Source organism: Lepidochelys kempii, chromosome 1 (assembly GCF_965140265.1).
Source record: "Lepidochelys kempii isolate rLepKem1 chromosome 1, rLepKem1.hap2, whole genome shotgun sequence".
In the NCBI taxonomy this organism is placed as follows: domain Eukaryota; kingdom Metazoa; phylum Chordata; order Testudines; family Cheloniidae; genus Lepidochelys; species Lepidochelys kempii.
The window spans coordinates 158,944,406-158,964,824 of NC_133256.1; the positions used below are offsets into that span (position 1 = coordinate 158,944,406).

General features: G+C 40.8%; 1 protein-coding gene across 1 annotated transcript in view; it reads left to right on the top strand.

The window, feature by feature from the left end:
* Positions 1-20,419, top strand: part of DSCAM (DS cell adhesion molecule) — a 632,908-nt gene that overhangs the window by 531,880 nt on the left and 80,609 nt on the right. Inside the window, exons 20-21 of the mRNA XM_073360366.1 lie at positions 1,711-1,844; positions 18,063-18,216. Coding sequence (XP_073216467.1) covers positions 1,711-1,844; positions 18,063-18,216 — 288 coding nt within the window. The remainder of the gene's footprint in view (positions 1-1,710; positions 1,845-18,062; positions 18,217-20,419) is intronic.

Here is a 20,419-nt window from a genome sequence, read left to right on the forward strand (position 1 = left end):
GCTGAATGCTGTCAAACATCAATATTTACTCTGGATTGGATAGAATCGACTAAATGAATTAGCCTTTCAGAGCAAGGATTGGTGGGAGGGTGGGGGGTTGTGATGTGAATATAATGATGAGCTCCTCATTTGGACCCTTAGTAACATTCTCAAGACAATATAAATAGAAAATGCTGGATTACAGGAAGCTTCCATAGTATTTTGAATGGCTACATCTTAGGCAAAATTGTACTTAGTGGTACTTCCCAATCAGCTTTCTTACATTGTTTAGGAAAATATTAGATGCAATTGAATGGCAGTGTATGACAAAGCTGATTTAACTATGCAGATGTAGAAACTGAAGTTTTCCTTAAATGCATGTCAGAGGCAGAGGCATTTAACTATGAAACTAAATTTAGCTGTAAACATAGGCCCCGATCTCGCTAGCTTCTTCTTGTGAGCAGAACTACCACTTATGTGGTGCCTATTAATTTCAGTGAGGATCTGGACAGGGTTAAAGTTCTGTCTGTGCAGATCAGCTTGCAGAACCAGGCCCTGAGATGGTATGTATTTAGTAGCAATTTTTTTTATGATACTGAAAAGACCAGGTGAGCAACCGAAATTTTCATTCCACAGGAAATTACAACATTAAAAACAAATCAGAATCAAAACAATAAGCTGAAATTTCCCACAAAACAAAAATTCAGAAAAAAAATTATTTGGGATCATCAGAATGGTTTGTTTTAATACTATCAAAACATTTCTTTTTGATAGTGTTGAAAATCTTGTTTTAATTTTTGTTATCTGGATCTCTCTAATTAAAATTATATTTAATGTATTCTAAGTTGAAATGATAATGTTGAAATGAAAATTTTCAGCACTATCTAAACAAAAAGTTTTGACATTATCAATATGAAATATTCTGAATTTTTCCCATAAATTTTTTGTTGAAATGGACTCATTCCCACAAAACATTTAGACATTTTACTGACTTGCATTTTTCAGTGGAAAACTATTCTGTCAAAAAAAAAATTCAACCAGTTCTCACACTAAATAGACCTTTGTAGCATGTTGTAATAAATACAATTTATTGGCTACTTTTCATATACATTTCATATTTTATGGATGTTCTCACATGCACAAATTGTACACAATAGGAAGAGGCTATGCCTATATAGCTGAAGTTGTAGAAAAATTATACGCTGTATTGTATGCTTGAGAAATATGAGTGCATGCCATTCAATTCTTTCTCATAATGCAAATGCACAGAGAGGCAGGGTTAAGATTGTACACAGAAAATTAAATTTGGCATTTCCTGACTTGAGTGTTTAATTGTGCAGCCTTAATTAGTTTTTTCCATGTAGTTTGTGATGCAATACATAAGGAACTACTGTAAATAAATAATTAAATGTGTGCCTATATATATGCATAAATATATGCAAATTTATATTATAAGCACGTAGAGCACATAATTTTACATATGTAATCTCTACAAAGATTCATTAATATTTGTGGGCGGGGGAGTGACATATACAATTTTAATATATTAATTGTAACAAATAATTAACTGGATGCAATTGAATCTTGGTAGGATTTCTTCCCCTTCTTTTCCATTTCTTAAGTACATTAAGACCTCTGAGCTGTTTTCTTGTTAGATATCCTGTACTGTACAGGTCACTGTGTTTCGATTGCATTGGTCCACTTTGATAACTATACATGTTGCTCTTTCAGTTCCAGGTCCTCCTGCTGGAGTTAAAGCAGCTGCAGCATCACCATCCACTGTATTTGTGTCCTGGCTCCCCCCATTTAAGTTAAATGGTGTCATCCGAAAGTACACAGTGTTCTGCTCACACCCGTATCCCACAGTAAGTTGTACAAAACAACTTAGAAATTCAGTATTAATCTATCCATGTATACATTGCCAGATGTTTAGTTCCTAACACTTTTATTGGATTTTCTCCTTTTTTTTTTCTCTCTCTCTCTCTCTGAAATGTTGTTTTTTTTTCTGTAAGGGGGATTGCTGTTTTCACATATGTCCTTTTTGACAGTACTTAAAGCTTAATATAGCACACTAATTTACAAACTATTTCAAATCATAGGATTCCCAGGCTGAATGATGTTAAAGGCACAGGTTCTGAAGCTTTTTAGTTGGGTTCTCACAAGACCAACTGCCAGCTATCTGTGACACAATTACAGCTGGGTAAATTGTGGAAACATTTATTTATGAACATATTTGCTAACTCCAACTTGCAATTGGATCTCTGTTCCGACAGTTCTGGCTTTGCGAATGAGTATAATGATGTGTGAACGAGCATATTTGCTTGTGAATATGTGTATTTGTGCCAGAAACATTTGCCCATCCTATATATGCACATTATTACTTGCTGAAAATGTGACAAGGGATAACTGAATTGAAAATTGGCTAGCCATTTCATGCCTTTCTCTCTCTCTCAGTCAGGAAGGAATCCAGCTATTTTAAAATCTGGGGGACATCTATTCTTTATAAACATCAATGGTTGTCTCTCTGCTACAAATGTAACATATTTATCAATACTTTTTATTTATGGCATTATGTATTTATTTCTCTATGTGGAGGAAGGGTGTGGGAGTGTTAAATGATAGTATTAATCAACCATGGTACTTTAAACTGAACATATCCTTAGTTTATGATGTAATAAAAATGTTGTTCTTGAATTAAAATGAGGTCAAGGGGGAAATATTCAAAAGTGTCCAAGTCCCATTTTCAAAAGTGAGTTAGGAATCTAAGGACTAATTTTCAAAGGTATTTAGGCACCTAAAGATGCAGGCAGGACCCTTTTGTGATTTTCAAAATCACCTACTAGGTTATGTACCTACCTCCCGTTGAAATCAATGGGAAATAGGCTCCTAACCTGCCTCGATGCTTCTGAAACCCCACTAGGTGCCTGTCTGCATGTTCAGGCACCTAAATACTTTTGAAAATCTGGCCCTTTAGAAATGGGACTTAGGCTTCTAAGCATTTTTTTGACATTTTTTACCCCTAATTCCATTATTTCAAAAATCATTGTGTTGAAACCCAAAATATCTTGATGATATGGTGGTGGTGGTGTTAAACTAGCTATTGGTTTTACAGCACTGACTACTAAGGGAGCAGGTGTTGTCAAAGAAGGTTGTTTGGGTTTTACTGAACCAGAGTTTGCCTGCATTTTTAAAGTCATGACTGTGATGCTTCAAAAAGTTAATTACTAAGTAACTAGAACAGGAGGACTTGGGGCACCTTAGAGACTAACACATTTATTAGAGCATAAGCTTTCATGGGCTACAGTCCACTTCATCGGATGCATAGAATGGAACATATAGTAAGAAGATATATACACACACAGAAGGTGGAATTTGTCGTACAAACTGTAAGAGGTAACACCTCACACCTTCTTGTCAACTGTCTAAATGGGCCATCTTGATTAGCACTACAAAAGTTTTTTTTTCTCCTGCTGCTAATAGCTCATCTTAATTAGCCTCTTACAGTTTGTATGGCAACTTCCACCTTCTCTGTGTGTATATATATATATATATATATATATATATATATATATATATATATATATATATATATATATATATTCTTACTATATGTTCCATTCTATGCATCCGATGAAGTGGGCTGTAGCCCACGAAAGCTTATGCTCTAATAAATTTGTTAGTCTCCAAGGTGCCACAAGTCCTCCTGGTTTTTTTTTGCGGATACAGCCTAACAGGGCTGCTACTCTGAAACCTGTTACTAAGTAACTGTGTCTATGGTTTAGAAAAAACACCAGGTGGTGCTGCTGCTTCTTTTTGTTTACTTCTCACACATTTCCTCCTTCAGCTTCTTTGCTGGAAACATTGTTGTACTGGGGTTTATATTACAGGGAGCATACAGTTATATATTAAGCACCATACAGTACATCCAGTAACTGGAATTTGTTTTGAAGGTTCTCTCTGATTGTATTCTTTCTTGGGCAAATCCATTTTTTGTGGCTCATAAATTGTGTCGACCTCCATGTTTTGCTAACACCTCATTATTAGGCTCAAAATGCTTCTCTCTTGGTTTATGCTACGGAGATATTCTGTGGAGTAAATGTGAGTGTTCTGCAAAATAAGGGACTGCTAGGACTGACTAGAGCCACTGCTGGTGTTAGACTCTGTTGAATTGTGCTGCTGCAATTTTGTGATGTAATGTCAAGGTTCCTAGAGCCTATGGATATGAACCCTTTTGCTGTTTGCATACATTATAAATAAAAAAAAATCCTAAGGGCAGGCTGGGTAAAATCCTCCATAAAACTCTGCTGATTCATATAATTATGACTTTCCCAGCAGCACCTCCTATTCCGTGCAGAGCACTCTATCTTGAGTAGAGATGGCCAATCACACTAAATTGTCAGCACCTTTAAACCACAATTTAGGCATCCTCCCTGGGTAAGACAAGACCACAAGACTCATTTTAGGACCTCAGCCTGATATTTTTTTGTTAAGACAAAATGTCTTGGGTTTTTTGCTTGGTTTTGTTTGTCATAAAAACATCCTCAGATAAGGATTTACCATCGTCTATTGAAACCTAAACTGAGAGGGAGACATTGTAAGTAGAACAGTGCTTTCATATTGCATGTGGCGGCTATAGTACCCTGGAGCTGGCAGAGCTCAGTTTTAAAATACACCATTATTACATTTTTTCATTTGGGAAAAAAAATAACGCTCACAGACTTATTATGGGGACTTCTTGGACATTACACACTTGAAAATAGTTTCATAAACAAGAGGCAGATATTTCCCTCACTTACCCCCTGCAACCATAATATGATGTTGCACTCATCCCTAAATTCTCCTCCCTCCCAGTCCCATACGTTAACTTGTAGGCATTCATAAAGTAGATGAAAATAGAAGTCGGCGCTCATCAATTTTGGTGGTTGTATGCCATCCTAGGTTTTGATATCATGTAACGAAGAGACCCTGTATCACCTTCTGTGGGGAGACTTGGTCTGAGGACAAAGGAATAAATGTATTTGGCAGGAGTCCTTGTCCTCAATCAGGCCCATAGCCAGCCACACAAAGATGGTGTGTGCGTGTGCATATGTGAGTGCATGTGTGCACTCAGAGAGGGTGCAACTATGTAGAGGCATAACCCTTGTGCTCCTAACCACCTCTGTTTTGGCTGGGCTGGGGAAACTTGTGTGAGAAGCTCCCTTTTCTCCTGGAGGATGATCTGAAGGCACCATGCTCTGCCTATTTTCCTCTCTTCCCCACTTGGCAGGGAGGGGAATCAGCAGGGGAAGAGATCTTACAGGAGAAGAAAGACGAAAAATAGGTGACCTCCAGCTTCACCAATTCTTCTATTCCTGGTACAGCTCCACCTAGTGGCAAGAAGACCTGGAGTCCCATAAACCCCCCAGCCAGGTACATTATCTGCTGCTGCCACTGCAGAGTCTTCTTCATTTGTCCTTCTTCTATCAGTCAGTCAAGAGGTGGTGGGAGAAGGTAGAGCTTTAGGGCAGTCCAACTCCACCAAACCCAGGAGAAAGAGTGAAAGGGAGACTCTTCTTTCTGCTTTCAGTAAAGGGAGAGTGTAGCAGGGTGGTCACCTGCTCCAGCCTTAAAGGGCTTAAAACAGCCCAGGAGAGGGCTGTGGCTGGGAGCAAGCAGTTCCCAGGCTGATTGGGGGAAGCAGGCTCAGCTGTGGCCAGGCCCCAATCAGGGCTCAGCTGGCCCTTATAAGAGGGCAGTGGGCCAGGAGTAGAGAGCCTTCTCTAGCTGTGGAGGGAGATAGGCCTGGCTGCTGGGGAGCTTGAGAGGGTACCTGCAGTGGAGTAGGGCTGCAAGAAGGCCAAGGGAGCTGGGGAGCTCCAGCCTGGAAACTCCCCAGGTTGCAGGCCTAGTGGAAGGCCAAAAAGGGTACTGGGGTTGCAGGGGGCAGCCCAAAGGTAGGCAGAGGCAGCAGGTCCAAACCCCCCTTGCCTGTTATGATTGGCTTAGACACTGCAGTCTGCCCCAGTGTGTGGGGGCTCAGTGGTGACTGGCAGGAGCCAAGACTGAGGCAAGGTGGGGATAGTGGGTGGGGGTTCCCTGGAGAGGGGAGACCCAGAGACTGTAGGAGTACTGCCAGGGGGCAGAACCCTGGGTAAAAGGGGCACTGGGGTCTGGAAGGGACATGGGGGCCCAGTGACAACGGGACACCAGCCTGCAGAGGGCGCTCTGGAGGCTGGAAAGCTAATTTCCTGGACGACCAGCAGGAGGCGCTACAAGGGTGAGGCGCCACACTGTGACAGAGAGGATCAGTGCTCTGCACTTATCCCCCTTACTTGAACAGCTGTCTGTAGGGTTGCAGAGAATCCACCACATTAACAGAGTGACACAGAGTTTGCAAAAAGATACCAGAAAAAAGAGAATAGGTCAGAGATGAAGGTGACCAACTTTGACTACATCTCTTTAAGTACTCTATTTTTATAATGGGTGGCATGTATAAAAGGCTTGGGGAGGCAAAGCCTCCCCAAAATAATTTGCCTGAATTATCAGGGGAAAAAGGCTGGCCGTGCAGGAGGCAAATGCCAGATGCGGCTCACCTCCCTTTGGAGGATCATTATTTGCATTGTTTTTCACTTTTCAGAGACCCTTGCTGCAGGGGGTTGCCTCTCTTCCTCTTCCTGCCTTTGCCAAGAAGGTGGCGCAGCTCCTCCCCAGCCTGCTGCCTGTCCCTAGACGTGACACACCCCTCCCCCCTCTGCTCATGGGCTCGGGCTGCCTTCTTGCTCCAGAAGGAGGCTTTGTGGCCACCCATCCCGGCTGCTGCCAATGGATTTGAAATCAGGAGTAAATCTCTACCAGTGCCTGATGAAGCAGAAATGTTCCTTGTACCTAATCACCCTGTTCTCCTACCCCCCAAACCCAGGTCATTTTCAGCCAAGACCATTTTGGGGTGCTGCTGCTCAGTCCCAGGATTCCCAGGAGTCAGGGGACTACTCACGATTGCGTTGCTGCCCAGGAGTTCTGACCACTCCCCAGAATCGTTAGACCTGCACACAGACTAGGAGGCAGTGCTGAGAGGAGTTGAGTGACTGCCTAAAAGGCATCACACTTCTCCTATGCTCCTTGTGCCCCATAATGGACCCCAATGCATGGTTCCCATTTCTCCATAGCCCTGCTATGCAGGCTGCCCACTGCATGACTCCCCCCAGTACATAAGACCTTTCCTCCGCTAATGTGGGACTCTCCTCTCTAACACCCCAATGAGCCCTTTTCTAGATCCGGAGCACCCTTTTCCCTGGCTCTGGTCTCAGCTCCTGAAAATGGCCTCTAAAACGTGTTGTCACCATCTTATGTGATCCCATCTGGGAAACTTCTGCAAACTTTGTCCGACTGCCAGCCCCCACTGCTCTCTCCCGGTGGCTGAACTTTCCTTCTTTGATCACTGAAAGGCAAATCTGGGACACACCTTCTCTTGCTTCTGGGATCCTGCCTGTTCTTGGTGAAAAGGGAGGCCCGAAAGCAGGATGGACGTTCCCCATTTCCTTTAACCAACTCCTATGAGCAGGGGAGGGAAGAGCGCGAGAGGCTTTTACAAATCTCCCCAGGAGGAGCAAGACTTTTAAAGGTAATCCAAACTGGATTGAACTGAATTTCCTCTTGTGTGTGTCAAGGGGGGAGCTGAGACCAGAACCACGGCACAAGGAGCATTTGTTGACATGTGATGTTGACAATTTGTGTGTTAATGGTTATAAAGCTTTAACTTTTTGAATCTCAATACGTACTATCATTAAATAATTATTGTCTGACCTCCCCATAATTTCCTGCAACTGTGAAAATTGAAATGGACAAAAACTGGAGAAAAAAAAAAGCTTCAAAATAAACATTGATATCTGTCAAAATTATAAAAAATTAAAAATCAAATTTTGCCACGCCTAAATAGAGTTAATGTTCTTTCCAGTAAAAAACAATGCTTGAGCGTCCATTGGGTATTTAAAAGCTACAATAAACCACTCTGAATTAACAAAAAATGAACAATTACTGCTGGCCATATTGTGCACACTTCTACACTATGCATCCATCAAATGACCCTGTGGGTTTCTGAAGTGCAGATTTGCCAGCACTTCTCACAGCCAGATTCAATTTGCAAGGGCAGACACTGAGAAGTTCTGCTGACTTTAGGCGAAGGGATGCTGAAATTTTCAGCTTGAAACACTTTGATTACAAAGGGCAGCATCTGCCTGGAATATTTCAAACAGAAGAATTTCATTCACCAGTGAAAACAGAAAAGCAGCTATCACTGAATTCCCAATTTCTGTCCAAAATTCCAGGAGAGGACCCCTGCACCGCACAACATTGTGAACTACACTCTCTTTTCTTTTCATTCTGGAAGAATATTTTTTCATTGTGCAAAACAGAGAAAAATACAAAAATTCAGATACTGATCCATTCATTTTAAAGCTGACTACTAACCTTAATTCCTTGCAGAAACAGATTTCCATTTCTATAAGAGATCAATGAACCAATTTAGATTAAATACAAACTGGGAAGCAGAAAGAGCCTGGAAAACAGTATCACAATAGCAAGTGACAGCAGCCTCCCGGCTTGGGGGAAATAGCAATGTCAGGATAGGAAAAGGGAGACCGAAGACACGTGGGATGAGGCATAAGGAGCAGGATTTCATTGGTGGAAAAACAGAGGGGAAGAGTAGCAGGACTTCAGATGTGATGCTAAAGCAGAGCCAAAGACTAAGGACTTGTGACCTTATGTAAAATGTGGACTACATATGTAGTACAACACTGTCTATCAGAAATATACTGTATAAAAACCTAGATTGCATAGCCGGTTACAAAGGTTCTCAGTTCGTAACATGAGGTAGTACATTTATTAAGCCACATATTTACTGTTAGAAAGGAAAACCATTAAAGCAGGTTATTCTGCTGCTTTCATGAAGTGGGTTATTTAACTGAAACTAAATTGGCTATTCTGTCTATGGGTGGTTAGAGATGGGGAAGAAGGAGCGATTTAAGTAACAGAGCACTCTGAAAGGATACTAAATGGAAGACAGTTAGCTCTTGTCTTCTATTCCACCCATATTAAGATGTGGAGTAAGATGACTTCACAGCCACACTCCAATTTCCTGATAAGGGAAGTCTAAAAACAGAATTAGTTTGGCCTATTGTACCTAGTGAGGATTGAAATGCAAGGTGTGCAACCTCTGCTGATGACCTTGAATTTTGAAGGATTTCAGCGGTGCCTTTTCTTCTGTCTAATTAAGGAAGTATCTTTGTTGCCATTGTACAGTCCATTTTTCTCAGAAGGTTACATCTCAGCTGTAAAATTGTTGATTTTTTTTCTTTACATACTGCATAAATATTTCCATGGTAGACAAAGAAATAATATGCACTTTTTATAATTAGGGAAGGTTTAATTACATGACAAATCATAATGGTTGAACAGTAGACTAGAGTGACTTCTAAATTACTTTTCAAGTTCATTTGGTCTATTTTTGTAAAAGTGTATGTGTAATAGAAAAACACACTGCTGGGGATTTTTTTTGTTAGGAAAGTATGGTTATGTAAATTCTTATCACTTTCCTTTGAAAAGCTATCTTTGTTGTGCACAGCTATTACTGGGTTCCCTAGAGACTGTGTGATTTGATATACCTAACGCAATGCCATACGAAATCATAATACTTCAGCAGATTATGGAAGAATAGTGATCCTTAAGTGCGTTGCCTTTGACTAATTGCTTCACACTCTTCATCTTACTGAAACTAGTTTTCATAGTGTTTCCTGAAACTCTGAAAATTGCCTAGTTCAACAGATATGGAAAAAATGGCTTTTATAAATACCCCCCCAAAGTTCCAAATAGAAGTGCAGTGGGCCTAGCACAGATTCGGCTAGGTCTGTCAATACTTCTGTAAAAGTAAGAGGGGGAGATAGAGGGACCTAAAGAAGTTGTGGGAAAAGAGGAAGTAAAATTATGTTTGGCCAGGGAACCAAACCAATTGGGCCTTAAAATATTGTTTGATTTGGGGAATTGACAAAGTTAAGGATTGTTTGACTTTTGTTTTGCCTGAACCAAATTTGTCCACCACTATTGTAGACCCTACGTCTTGAACTTACTTCATTAGGTAGTCAGTATCTGATTCAGGTTTGATTTGTACACAAATCCACCAATAGGAAAGATGTATTACATTGTTTGACATTACATTGTTTGTCCAGTATCAGACAACATATGGATATCTGCTGGTCGTATAATCCCTGCATGCCATGACTTTTGCATGCACCACTGTACATGCTCTGTCTCCTGGCTCCTGTGATTGTACAATCAGTAGAAGAGACAGATCCCTACACACCATTCACTGGAGATCCATAGAATAAAATGGGAGGAAAATATTACAATTAGCCTTCCTCATCTTCCTCTTATTGAAGTGAATTTTTTCTCTGGCATTACTCACTTGGAGAGATTATTTTGTTGCGCAGAACGTATGCATGCAGAAAATGCAGGAAGATTGGTTATTACAATGATTATAGTTTATTCTGTTATTTATATAAATATTATAAGGATACATGGCACTGTATGGCAGATGACCTGTGACGAACAAATACATCGCTGTTCTAGCTCTCTAGCTGCAGATTTAGTAACACAACTGGTGCTACACAGGGGCTGCCTGCATCCTAACCCTGATGAAGATGTCTTTGCATCCGTCTCTATCCCTCCCCAGTTTTGAAGACACAAGCAAAAACTGCACAATATAATACAAAACCCAATATACAAAATACAAAATATAAACAAAGTGGGGGAATGGTCATCATAATTCTACAGGCTTTGTAGATTAAGAGTATGATCAGTTTTTTAAAAGAGGAAAGAGAGAAATTTGGTGAATATTAAAAAGGCAGAGCCGGGGTAGGCTAAGGCGGTAAAAGGTGCACTCAAGAGGGAGGCCTGGCTGGAGTCAAGTTTGCTGGAGGGGTGCTGAGCTTTTTGTCTCTAATCCACACTTGGGTTCATGCATTACAGGAAGTATCTGTCAATTTCATTACATGGCACTTCATACAGCGTGAGAGTATTTGTTTATTTAATACTTATTTTTATAAACCACACATAGACTTATTTTATATTTTTAGCTATTTTAAAAATACTTACCTATTCATACACCGTAGTCTTATTTTATAACCATTTTACAGCTTTATTACCAGCACAAATAATTGTAGATTCATTGTTTTAATCTGTCAGCTTTAAATTTTTGTTTAACATGTTTTGTCATAGTGCATATCTCTAAAATAGATTGTAAATAACAGATTAACTGATATGCACAAATGACACTGATATGCTATATAATATCATTTTAAACAGCTCTTCTTTTAAAGCCCTGCTAAAAATAAAACTCATCCTGCTTTTTCATAAAATGGTGGACTTATCTCATTACGTAGCTTCAGATTTGGCAGCTGATGGATTTTAATAGAAAATACTGAGTATCTGACAATTTCAACACATATGGATTCGTCACACTCTCCAACATATATCCGTGATAGAATTCACAACCTTTAGCTCCAAAAGCACAGGGCGAAATCCTGACCCTTTTAAAGTCAATGCAAAACTCACGTTATCTTCATTTGGGTTAGGATTTCACATACAGGTTTTTTTAAGTCTGTAAATTAAAAAGTTCTTCTTCTTTGAATTGTGGCTCATTACAAATGGCATTGCTGGGGTTCTGTGATTATTTTCTCTCTAAGTCTCCAAGCTCAAACATCTTCAGTTTACAAGTAAAACCATGTTTATTTCTAACTGCCAGCCTTAAAAATTCTACCAGTGACGTGTAGCAATGAGAGACAGGACTTGGCTGTAGCAAACAGCTAGGTGATTCTTTATTGAGGCTGTTGGACACATAGATGCTCTGTAACTCCCTGGCTCTCTGGTTTGCCAACAGACACATCTTGTGCTGCCCCACTCAGTGTCTGCCTAAATCCCAGCCCATTTGGAGTAATCATGAAATGGATTACTGAAGAATAGATTACACTACAGGATGGGAGATTCAAACTGGGTTTTCTCTTACTCATCACCACTAGTAATAGAGGTTCTTCTGGCTAATTCATTTCTTCAGCACCACCTGTGCAATCCCTTTGTCTGCAGTAGGTTTGCAAAGGGTGCACCGAAGGACTAAGCTGGGATGTAGTAAACAAGTCTGTTGATGGTGATGTACAAGAAGGCATAGAATACAGTTTATTATTAGCTGTATTGACTCTGCAGTGTTAAGGGGAGTACAAAGGAGTAACAATTTATTTTAGTCACTAATTTAAGGAGCTGTATAGTCACATTTCAGAATAGAATCACACTTTCTAGTAATGCTGTCATTTCTTTTACATTTTAATTTGATGCTTTTTATGCTCATGCTGGGGGTGTTAGCTGCACTGACTTTGCTGTTTCTTCACAAGCCAGAGCATAAATCTAAGTGAGTCCCAGTTTGCATTCTTCTCTCAGCAGTCTTCAAATGGCTCTTTCAGTTCATCCTAGTCCTAACCTGGATCGCTGATCCCATAGAAAAATGTGCAAGGAGAGGAACACTAGTGATACTTCAGAATCTTAGCAGGGCCAGGACAGAGAGATATTTCCAATGAAGCAATTATCCTCAGCGCAGAACTGTCCGAGATACAGTGCAGACAAGGGAAGCAGTTTGCTTTTGTGTCCCACTGGCTGTGTATCCACAGGAAATCCTGGCCTTAATCCTAACCCTTTGGATGCCTGGACTGCTGCATAGAGGCACTCTTCTTCGGCAGTTTCCATAGGTTTGCCCCAGCCATGGCAAAACAGGTGGCCCAGCTGCTGTTCTGCATCTAGCTAACAACATCTAGTTACCTGCACCTTGCAGTCCCTCTGATGAAGTCACAGAGTTTGGAAGGGATAGTTAAGGCTGTCTTTAACAGCATTAACTAGTCTATTTTAGTAATATTTTTGAAGCTATGTGGGAAGGAAAGTATTCTGCCTAGAATGGCTGTTCCTCTGATTCTCTTTCTGTTGCTTGGATTCCACCAGGTAGATGGTCTACATGGATAATTAGAAGAGAGAATGCACAGAAGGGAGAATGTGTCACATAGCTTCCATTTCATGCTGCACAGTCCCAGCTCGTTTTCCATGGTTATGCTCCCTGCTGTGCTTCACAGACAGTGAATTGAAACAGAAAACAAAAATCCTAACAGAGGGGAGCTGAAGAAGCCACTGCACCAGCTCAGTCAGTTACTCTGGGAGGAATTCTGTGCCACTGTGCACGTGCAGAATTCATGTGTCTTGCTTTTCTCCCCCAAAATATATTCTGCTGGAGAGGTGCTGCAGTTACACTTTTTGCCCACCAGGGGCTGCTGTGGCTCACCGGCAGTAGCAGCTGGCTGTTTTCCTCACAGCACCCTGCCCACAGGGCCAGGTTAGGCGGCCTGGAGGTATGGTGGGGGACAGATAGAGTGGGGTACACAGGGCTGCTGGGGATCACGTAGACTGGTGTTCAGAAGAGCTAGTGGGGGAAGACAGACTGGGGCAGAGGCTGAATGGGAGTGGGGGTGCAAGGCCACATGGGGATGGGGGCAGGCGAAGCAGGGACATTATGGGGATGGGCAGGGTGGCTGAGCAGGGATGCAGGAACACATGGAGATGGGTGAAGGGCCACATGGGGACAGGTGCAGGGGTGGCTGAGTGGGGGTGCAGGGACACATGGAGACAGGGACAGATGTTCTTGACTGAATGGGAGGGACTAGGGGTCAGTCAGGGTCTGCATGAGGGAGGCTCCCCAACTCCCTAAGAATCCCTCTCTCCACCCCGCTATTCCATACTTCTCCCACCCAACACTCCAGATTCATTCCCAGGCTTCTTCCCAGCAATTACTTCCCTCTCCTTCAGCTCCTCTGTTACCCTGTCTCCACCAAGCTTTTGCACTGCTTGTGAGGGGTGTGGGAAATGCATTTCCGTATTGTAGTTTAAGTGAATTATTACTCAGAATTCTGTATTAATGTGCTTAGTAAAGAATTTATTTGTCAAAAAATAACAAATTCCTGAATCTTTTTTGTTGTCTGTATTGTTACACACATACTTGCTGACAGGTATTATTAAATAAATTACCAACATTTATTCTAGTGTTATTTTGACAAATAAAATTTGCAGAATTTTAAAATATTGTGCACAGAAGTTTTATAATTTTTTTGGTGCAGAATTCCCCAGGAGTAGTCAGTAGAAAGAAATCCTTGAGCAAGTTTAGCATTCCTTTCAGTATAGGGCATTCATAATGGGACATGCAAAGCCTAATATATGACAAGGAGACATTTCCTTTAAAATATTTTATTACAACTTTTTTTCAGTTATTTAATCTTCTTGCTCATAAAACTCCCTTTTCCCCCTCATGCAATGTAAGTCTCTGACATATTAGTCTAAATGAAATGAAAGAAAAAAAGGTGGAAGTAAAATCAGTTCCTTGTCACTAAAATGTCCCAAAGTGTTTGGAAGTTAATGTTAGATGCTGAAATGTGATAATTCTGTTAACCAATTAAAAACTAAAATGGGTTGCTAAATAATCTTGCTAAAAAGGTACCAATTGAGTATGGATATATTTGCTAGTTATGCCAGATTCAATTCATGAATTGATTCAGTGAAAGAGTGAATAATTAATTGAAGTAGATACAGTTACTAATGCTGTCCAGTCTCTGTGGCAGTCGGAAAGGAGCCAAACATGAGGGAGCTTAAAAGGAACTGTAGACTCCAGTGTTGTGATTCTTCCACCAATGGAATGGCAGTAAATGTCCCAGTGGCCACAGAGGTAGAACTCCGCTCCCTCGGAGCCTTGCCCACCTGCTAGGGATCACTGAAATGCTCTTTTTGCAACCACAGGGATATTTTACTGTGGTTCTAAAGGTCTGGAGAACATAGCACCAGTGACTCCAGTTCCCCTGTGCAATTTCCCTACCTACTATATTCCTTTCCTAACCGCATCTGACTGTCTAGAAGCTCACCTTATCCCAGTAACCCTACTCAGCCAAAGCAGCTAAAATTGCCTTCCACCTGCAAACTGTATCCCAAGATCTTAGCATGTCTGTCCTGGACCCTGCCATTTGCAGAACTAGTCAGCCAGGCTGCCCAGGAAGGTGACCTACAGATGTACTCAGCAGACAACTATTTACACCTGCTTGAAACCAAGAAGTGCTGTAATTATGAGAAATAAGAGAATTTCCATGTAAATTTCAGTGAAGTGATTTTTAAAGCTTTGATTGGGGTTTCAGTAACACCAGTCTTCTACATTCTGGAAAGTGTTGGAGAGGAGAGCAACAGTATAAAGGTAAATTATTTTCAGCAAGATCAATGTACAGATATCTAACTTATTTGTTTCTCTTACACAAAGATACCTTGTGAAGAGGTGCCAGGTGGAATTAGTGATACAAAGTCACAGTTCTGAACACAAAAGCAGTTCCATGATGAGAACCTTTACAGATGCCCAATTACTTCAAAATAATTGTGTTGATTTATAAATATGGCATATCCAGTATTCTGTATGTTTTCTTAAATTCAGATATTAGCTGAAATGGAATATTGACAGTTCATGTTAAACAAAATACCAGCGTATATTCCACTCTGGTAGACAACTTACCAATGGACCATTCTAGAGAGATTAATGAACTGAGCCCAAGAGCCAGAGAGCATCTGGCCTTTCTGACTGCCCTTTCAAATTCACCCCAGATAATTTTAGCTCAAGAATATTAAAATTCAATCTGCTGTACTATTGAGCAATGTCTTACTGTTTGTATATGACCTCACACAGGATTCAGCAAGTCAAACCACAGGCATTTGTCCAATATTCTTATGTAAATATTGAGACAAATTATTTTCAAATCCCTGTGTAATGTCCAGGACAATAAATGAAAGTTGATCCATGGCTTCACTCCATGTCAGCAGTGGAAGCCATGACAAACATATGATCAGTTGGGCAAAGTGACACCGCATCATGACAGGAGGAGTCAGAGTGGCTAAGAAAAGCCCATCAGGCTTTGGGCTTTGATAACAATGAGTGTGAGCAAGCGAATCCCAAACCAGAGGCGGTCTCCGCAGAGGGGGAGTAGGTTGGACAGGGAAATCAGGTGAGCGAGTCCACCAATGGGAGCAAACAGGTTTGGGCTGGAGTTGCATAAGAGATACTTTATGTCAGATGAAGCAGACCAGTTCAAAGGAGCTCATACAAAGGACTGGCCCCATCACAGCAAGGAATCATTCCTACAGTAGAATGGAGTAAAGGGTTATTCAGTGACACTTTAAGAAGCTTTTATGGACTTTGGCCATGGCTGCACTGGGAAAATATGTTATGTTAGAACAAATTAAGCTAAGCAACATAAAAAGCATAATTTAGGACCTGCTTTGACTGGGCCAGGTTAAGTTTAAATGTCAGCATTGAGGGGGCCTTCAGGTTAATAGTGACCAGACAACACATTTTTAAACAAAGCGTTCCTTGTCCACCCTGAAGGCAAAATGGAGTTTAACATGATGTTAGTTAACAAATGTTCTGACATAATCCATTTTTTCCAGTGTAGAAGATACCATTTCAATGGTAGAGGAGTATGCATTGCTCCACCAGTTTGCTGAGACTTCCTGTCAGTTCAGATTACAGAGGTATTGATTGACACCTGAGAAACAGCCCGTTTATTCTGAATTTCCTTTTGAAGGACAATTTATGTGAACACTTTCAGGTCAAAGTCTCCTTTGAAATACCAATTACTTGGAATTGGCCTTTACCACCCTGAGATATTTGTATATCAAAGGGCATTCATGCACCCAACCTGTCCGTTTTAATGAACCTTGAATTATATGAATATTTATTTGTAATAAAAAAAATCTCAACACAATTGTAATTTGTGTCATTAATACTCTAGTCTCCTGGCATTAGCTAATGAGACCCAAGTGTAATGTTGCACATCAAAATTATTCTATTTTATTCCTTTGAACTGATTGGTTATCCTGGCTGTTTTTATATTCAAGATTCACAGAACCTGTGTTAGAAATAAAACTGGATGTTCTGACTGTAAATAATTGCTAACTGCTGGCTTCAGTATTTTTACTGCAACTCCCTTCTAGCTGAACCAGCAGTAGAAAGTAAGTTGGTAATAGTGTGGTGTCAGGCAGTAATATCACAGCTAGCTCCTGATACTCAGCACTGTCTATTGTGTTATTCCAGTTGCATTTACTGTTCAAGCCTGAGACAAAATTTCCTTCCCAGATCAAACCCTCAGAAGAATAAAGCTTCATTGTACGGTGTGTACTTACATACAACATCTCTGGCCATCCTTAAATCCCCATGCTTCTTTAATTACATAGGTTATTTTGGATACACTGTAAACTGTCTCACCATAACTGGCACTAGCTGGCACCTTGTTAGCATCTCTCCAGCACACAGTTGAAGCATATTGGTGTGGCAATTTGGGGAAGACTGACCTTCCACTGCCCGCACTATGCCTAGTATCACTCTGATCCATCACAGTAGCTGAGAAGACCCATAGCTGAGAATCTTTGAATCAAAAAAGAAAACAAAATTCATTTTGTGACTAAACAAAATTTACCTGGAGTGGAGGTAGTTTATAAAGTTTAGATCATCCAATCAGAGTAAGAAACTGGGTTAAGTCCTTCAATCAAAGTATAAGAACCATGCCTTAAGATGTGGATGACCCGTCACGAAGCATATCTAGTGACTTCCAATTTTCTAATCAGACAAATGAGTGAATATTCACTCAGGATAATTTGACTACAACCCACTGTGCAATGTGTTCATAAGAACTATTCATGGAGCACTGTTGTCAAATATGTTAATTAAAATTATTCATCAACCCAATTAAAAGAAACAAAGTCATAAAAATCATGATCTATGCACAGACAATTTGCAAACAGAAAATAGGGCTAAATTCACTGAATCAACTGATTTCAAAATGTAGTTCTATCCTATTAAGTACCATGTGCAGTCTATTTGGAGCAATTACCATCATTCACTCCAGACACCCAGAGGCAAAAGACCTGAGCTACTCCACTCAGCAATCTTTCTCTAGATACTGTTTATTTTAGTTTGGAAACATTTGTCTCTCCCATCACAGGTAATCAGCGAGTTCGAAGCCTCTCCTGACTCATTTTCCTACAGAATCCCCAACTTGAGTCGGCATCGACAATACAGTGTCTGGGTGGTGGCTGTCACTGCCGCAGGAAGAGGCAACAGCAGTGAAATTATCACCGTGGAGCCACTGGCTAAAGGTATGGAGACTACCCTTTGTAAAATAGTCTGTCTTTTAAGAACACCAGTTACTAACATACTTTAATTGTAATTGATCTTGTGATAGCTTGGTCTTGTGGTCTGTTTATTTTTAAGTTTCAGTTCTAAGTTTACCGTAGGGTCTGTCTGCATGGCAATCAGAGATATACCTGTCTTAGCTTTAATTGAGCTAGAAGAGCTGAAAACAATAGTGTATCAGGATGGCAGAACTGCGGGGGGTGGAGGGGGCTAGTGCCCTCACAGTGGACATATTGGGCGGGGGGGGAGTTGTCAGTGCACCCCCACCAGGTCTCGGGCCTCAAGCTATCACATCTCTCTTGGGGTGGAATCACACGTCTCCCAGTCTCAGAGCAGGTGCCGGGCTGTAGCCCCCCATGATTACCTGTAATTACTTCAGCAGGCCTGACTTATCTTCAGTGCCTGCAGTTCTGTTCCATCCAGGACCAGTGACATGGGACAGAGTGTTCATAGGTGAACGTGTGAGACGCGCCTCTGGGGGAGAAAGGAGAAGAGCAGAGCTGTTCTATGCCAGCTCAGGACTGGTGAAATTACAAGATACAGAAGCAAAAATCACACTAATACAATATCATGTCCTCTAATATAAGGATAGTAGGCAGTTTGCAGGCATGCAGGGTGTTTTGACAACACAGTAAAATAATGTGAGACTTGCAAGTAAGCTGTTGATAGCTTGGGCAAAACAAGCTCTCTCAGGTCACTTGTGAGGATCAAAGTATTTTATACTCATATATGCCTGCTATAATTTCAAAGCTAGTCATTGTTTTCTAAGGAATTTGAGAATTTTGTTTGTTTCTAGGTTAGGTATTTTGTATTTTTTTTTAGAATAATCTCAGAAGATTATTAGAAGTTAAGTTATGTGGAAATGTTTGTGTAAGGATTTCCAAGTTGCTTTACTATCTACTATACAAGCAAATAACGTTCAAAGAGTATCTAGTGTATGGAAAGTAGTGGGCCTTACCTTAGACCTTAGTTCCTCCTGTGCCACTGACACATTGGGCAGTCCAGTTCCTCCATTGATTATGATGCTAGTTATGGTGGTACTTCCCAGGTGATACCAACACATTCAGTATCCCCTGTCACTGTCTTCTTCCAGTTCTTCTTTGGCCTTCCTCACTTTTTCTTTCCTCCTTCTGGAGCTCAATTCAGTGCTTGCTTAGCACGTCTCCCATCTTCCGTATGGTGTACATGTCCCAACCATCTGATCCTTCTTTCTTTGATGATATTTGTTACCATGTCCTGCTCTGTGAGCTCCCTTCTCTCGCATTTGTTGTTTTGTCTTTCTGTGAAATGTGTAGTACCTTCCTCAGCCATCTGTGATGGTGATGGGCAGCCACCTGTTTTCATTAGCCACTGTCATTGATCAAGTCTCTGCTACAACAGGGTGACCAGTACAATCACATGGTATAATCTGGTCTTTCGTTTGGTGTGAAGACTTCTGTGTGACCACCTGCTGTGGTGTGCTTTGTGGTAGAGGCCTGCAAATCAGCAGATATCCGCTTCAGATCTGTGGATCATTTTTGCAGATTGCGGATCAGATGCGGATACAAATTTTGTATCCGTGCAGGGCTCCACTTTGTGGTACAGAGGAAGTGGAGCCCTTTTACAATTTAAAAATGATAAACTGTAAGAAAAGTAGCATCATCTTCTTCTTTTATATGGTGAACATGGTCCCTGGGAGTTGCATTCTGTCCGTCTGTGTGTGGTTTGCGCTTCTGTAAAGTTATATGTTACTTCTGCGCACCCCCATGCTGTAGAGCACACAAAGTGTTGAAAACCGTTTCCTGTCATAACCACAACTGAAATGTCCGCAGGGACCTTACATCTGATTTGTAACCTAGGAGTAAGTAACTTCTGAAGTTACCTTCAGAGAGTAAGTGAACTACACAAGAAGGTTGGTAGGAACCTGGTGAAGCCTTTTACTGGACTTCTGCTGTGTGAACACATTTTTTTTCTCCAAGTCTGGGATCTTGCAGTAGTCCAAAATAGTAGTAAAAAATAACAGAAATTTTCAGTCAGTATAAGAGAGCTTAAGGAGCCTAAGAAACAGTTTGAAACTATCAAAATGAAATAGTCTCTTGACACTTCTGAAATGAATATCTGTTCCATGCGAAATTTTGCAGTTTCATTTTTTGGTCTTTTTTGGAATGATTATTTTTGGAGGAAAAT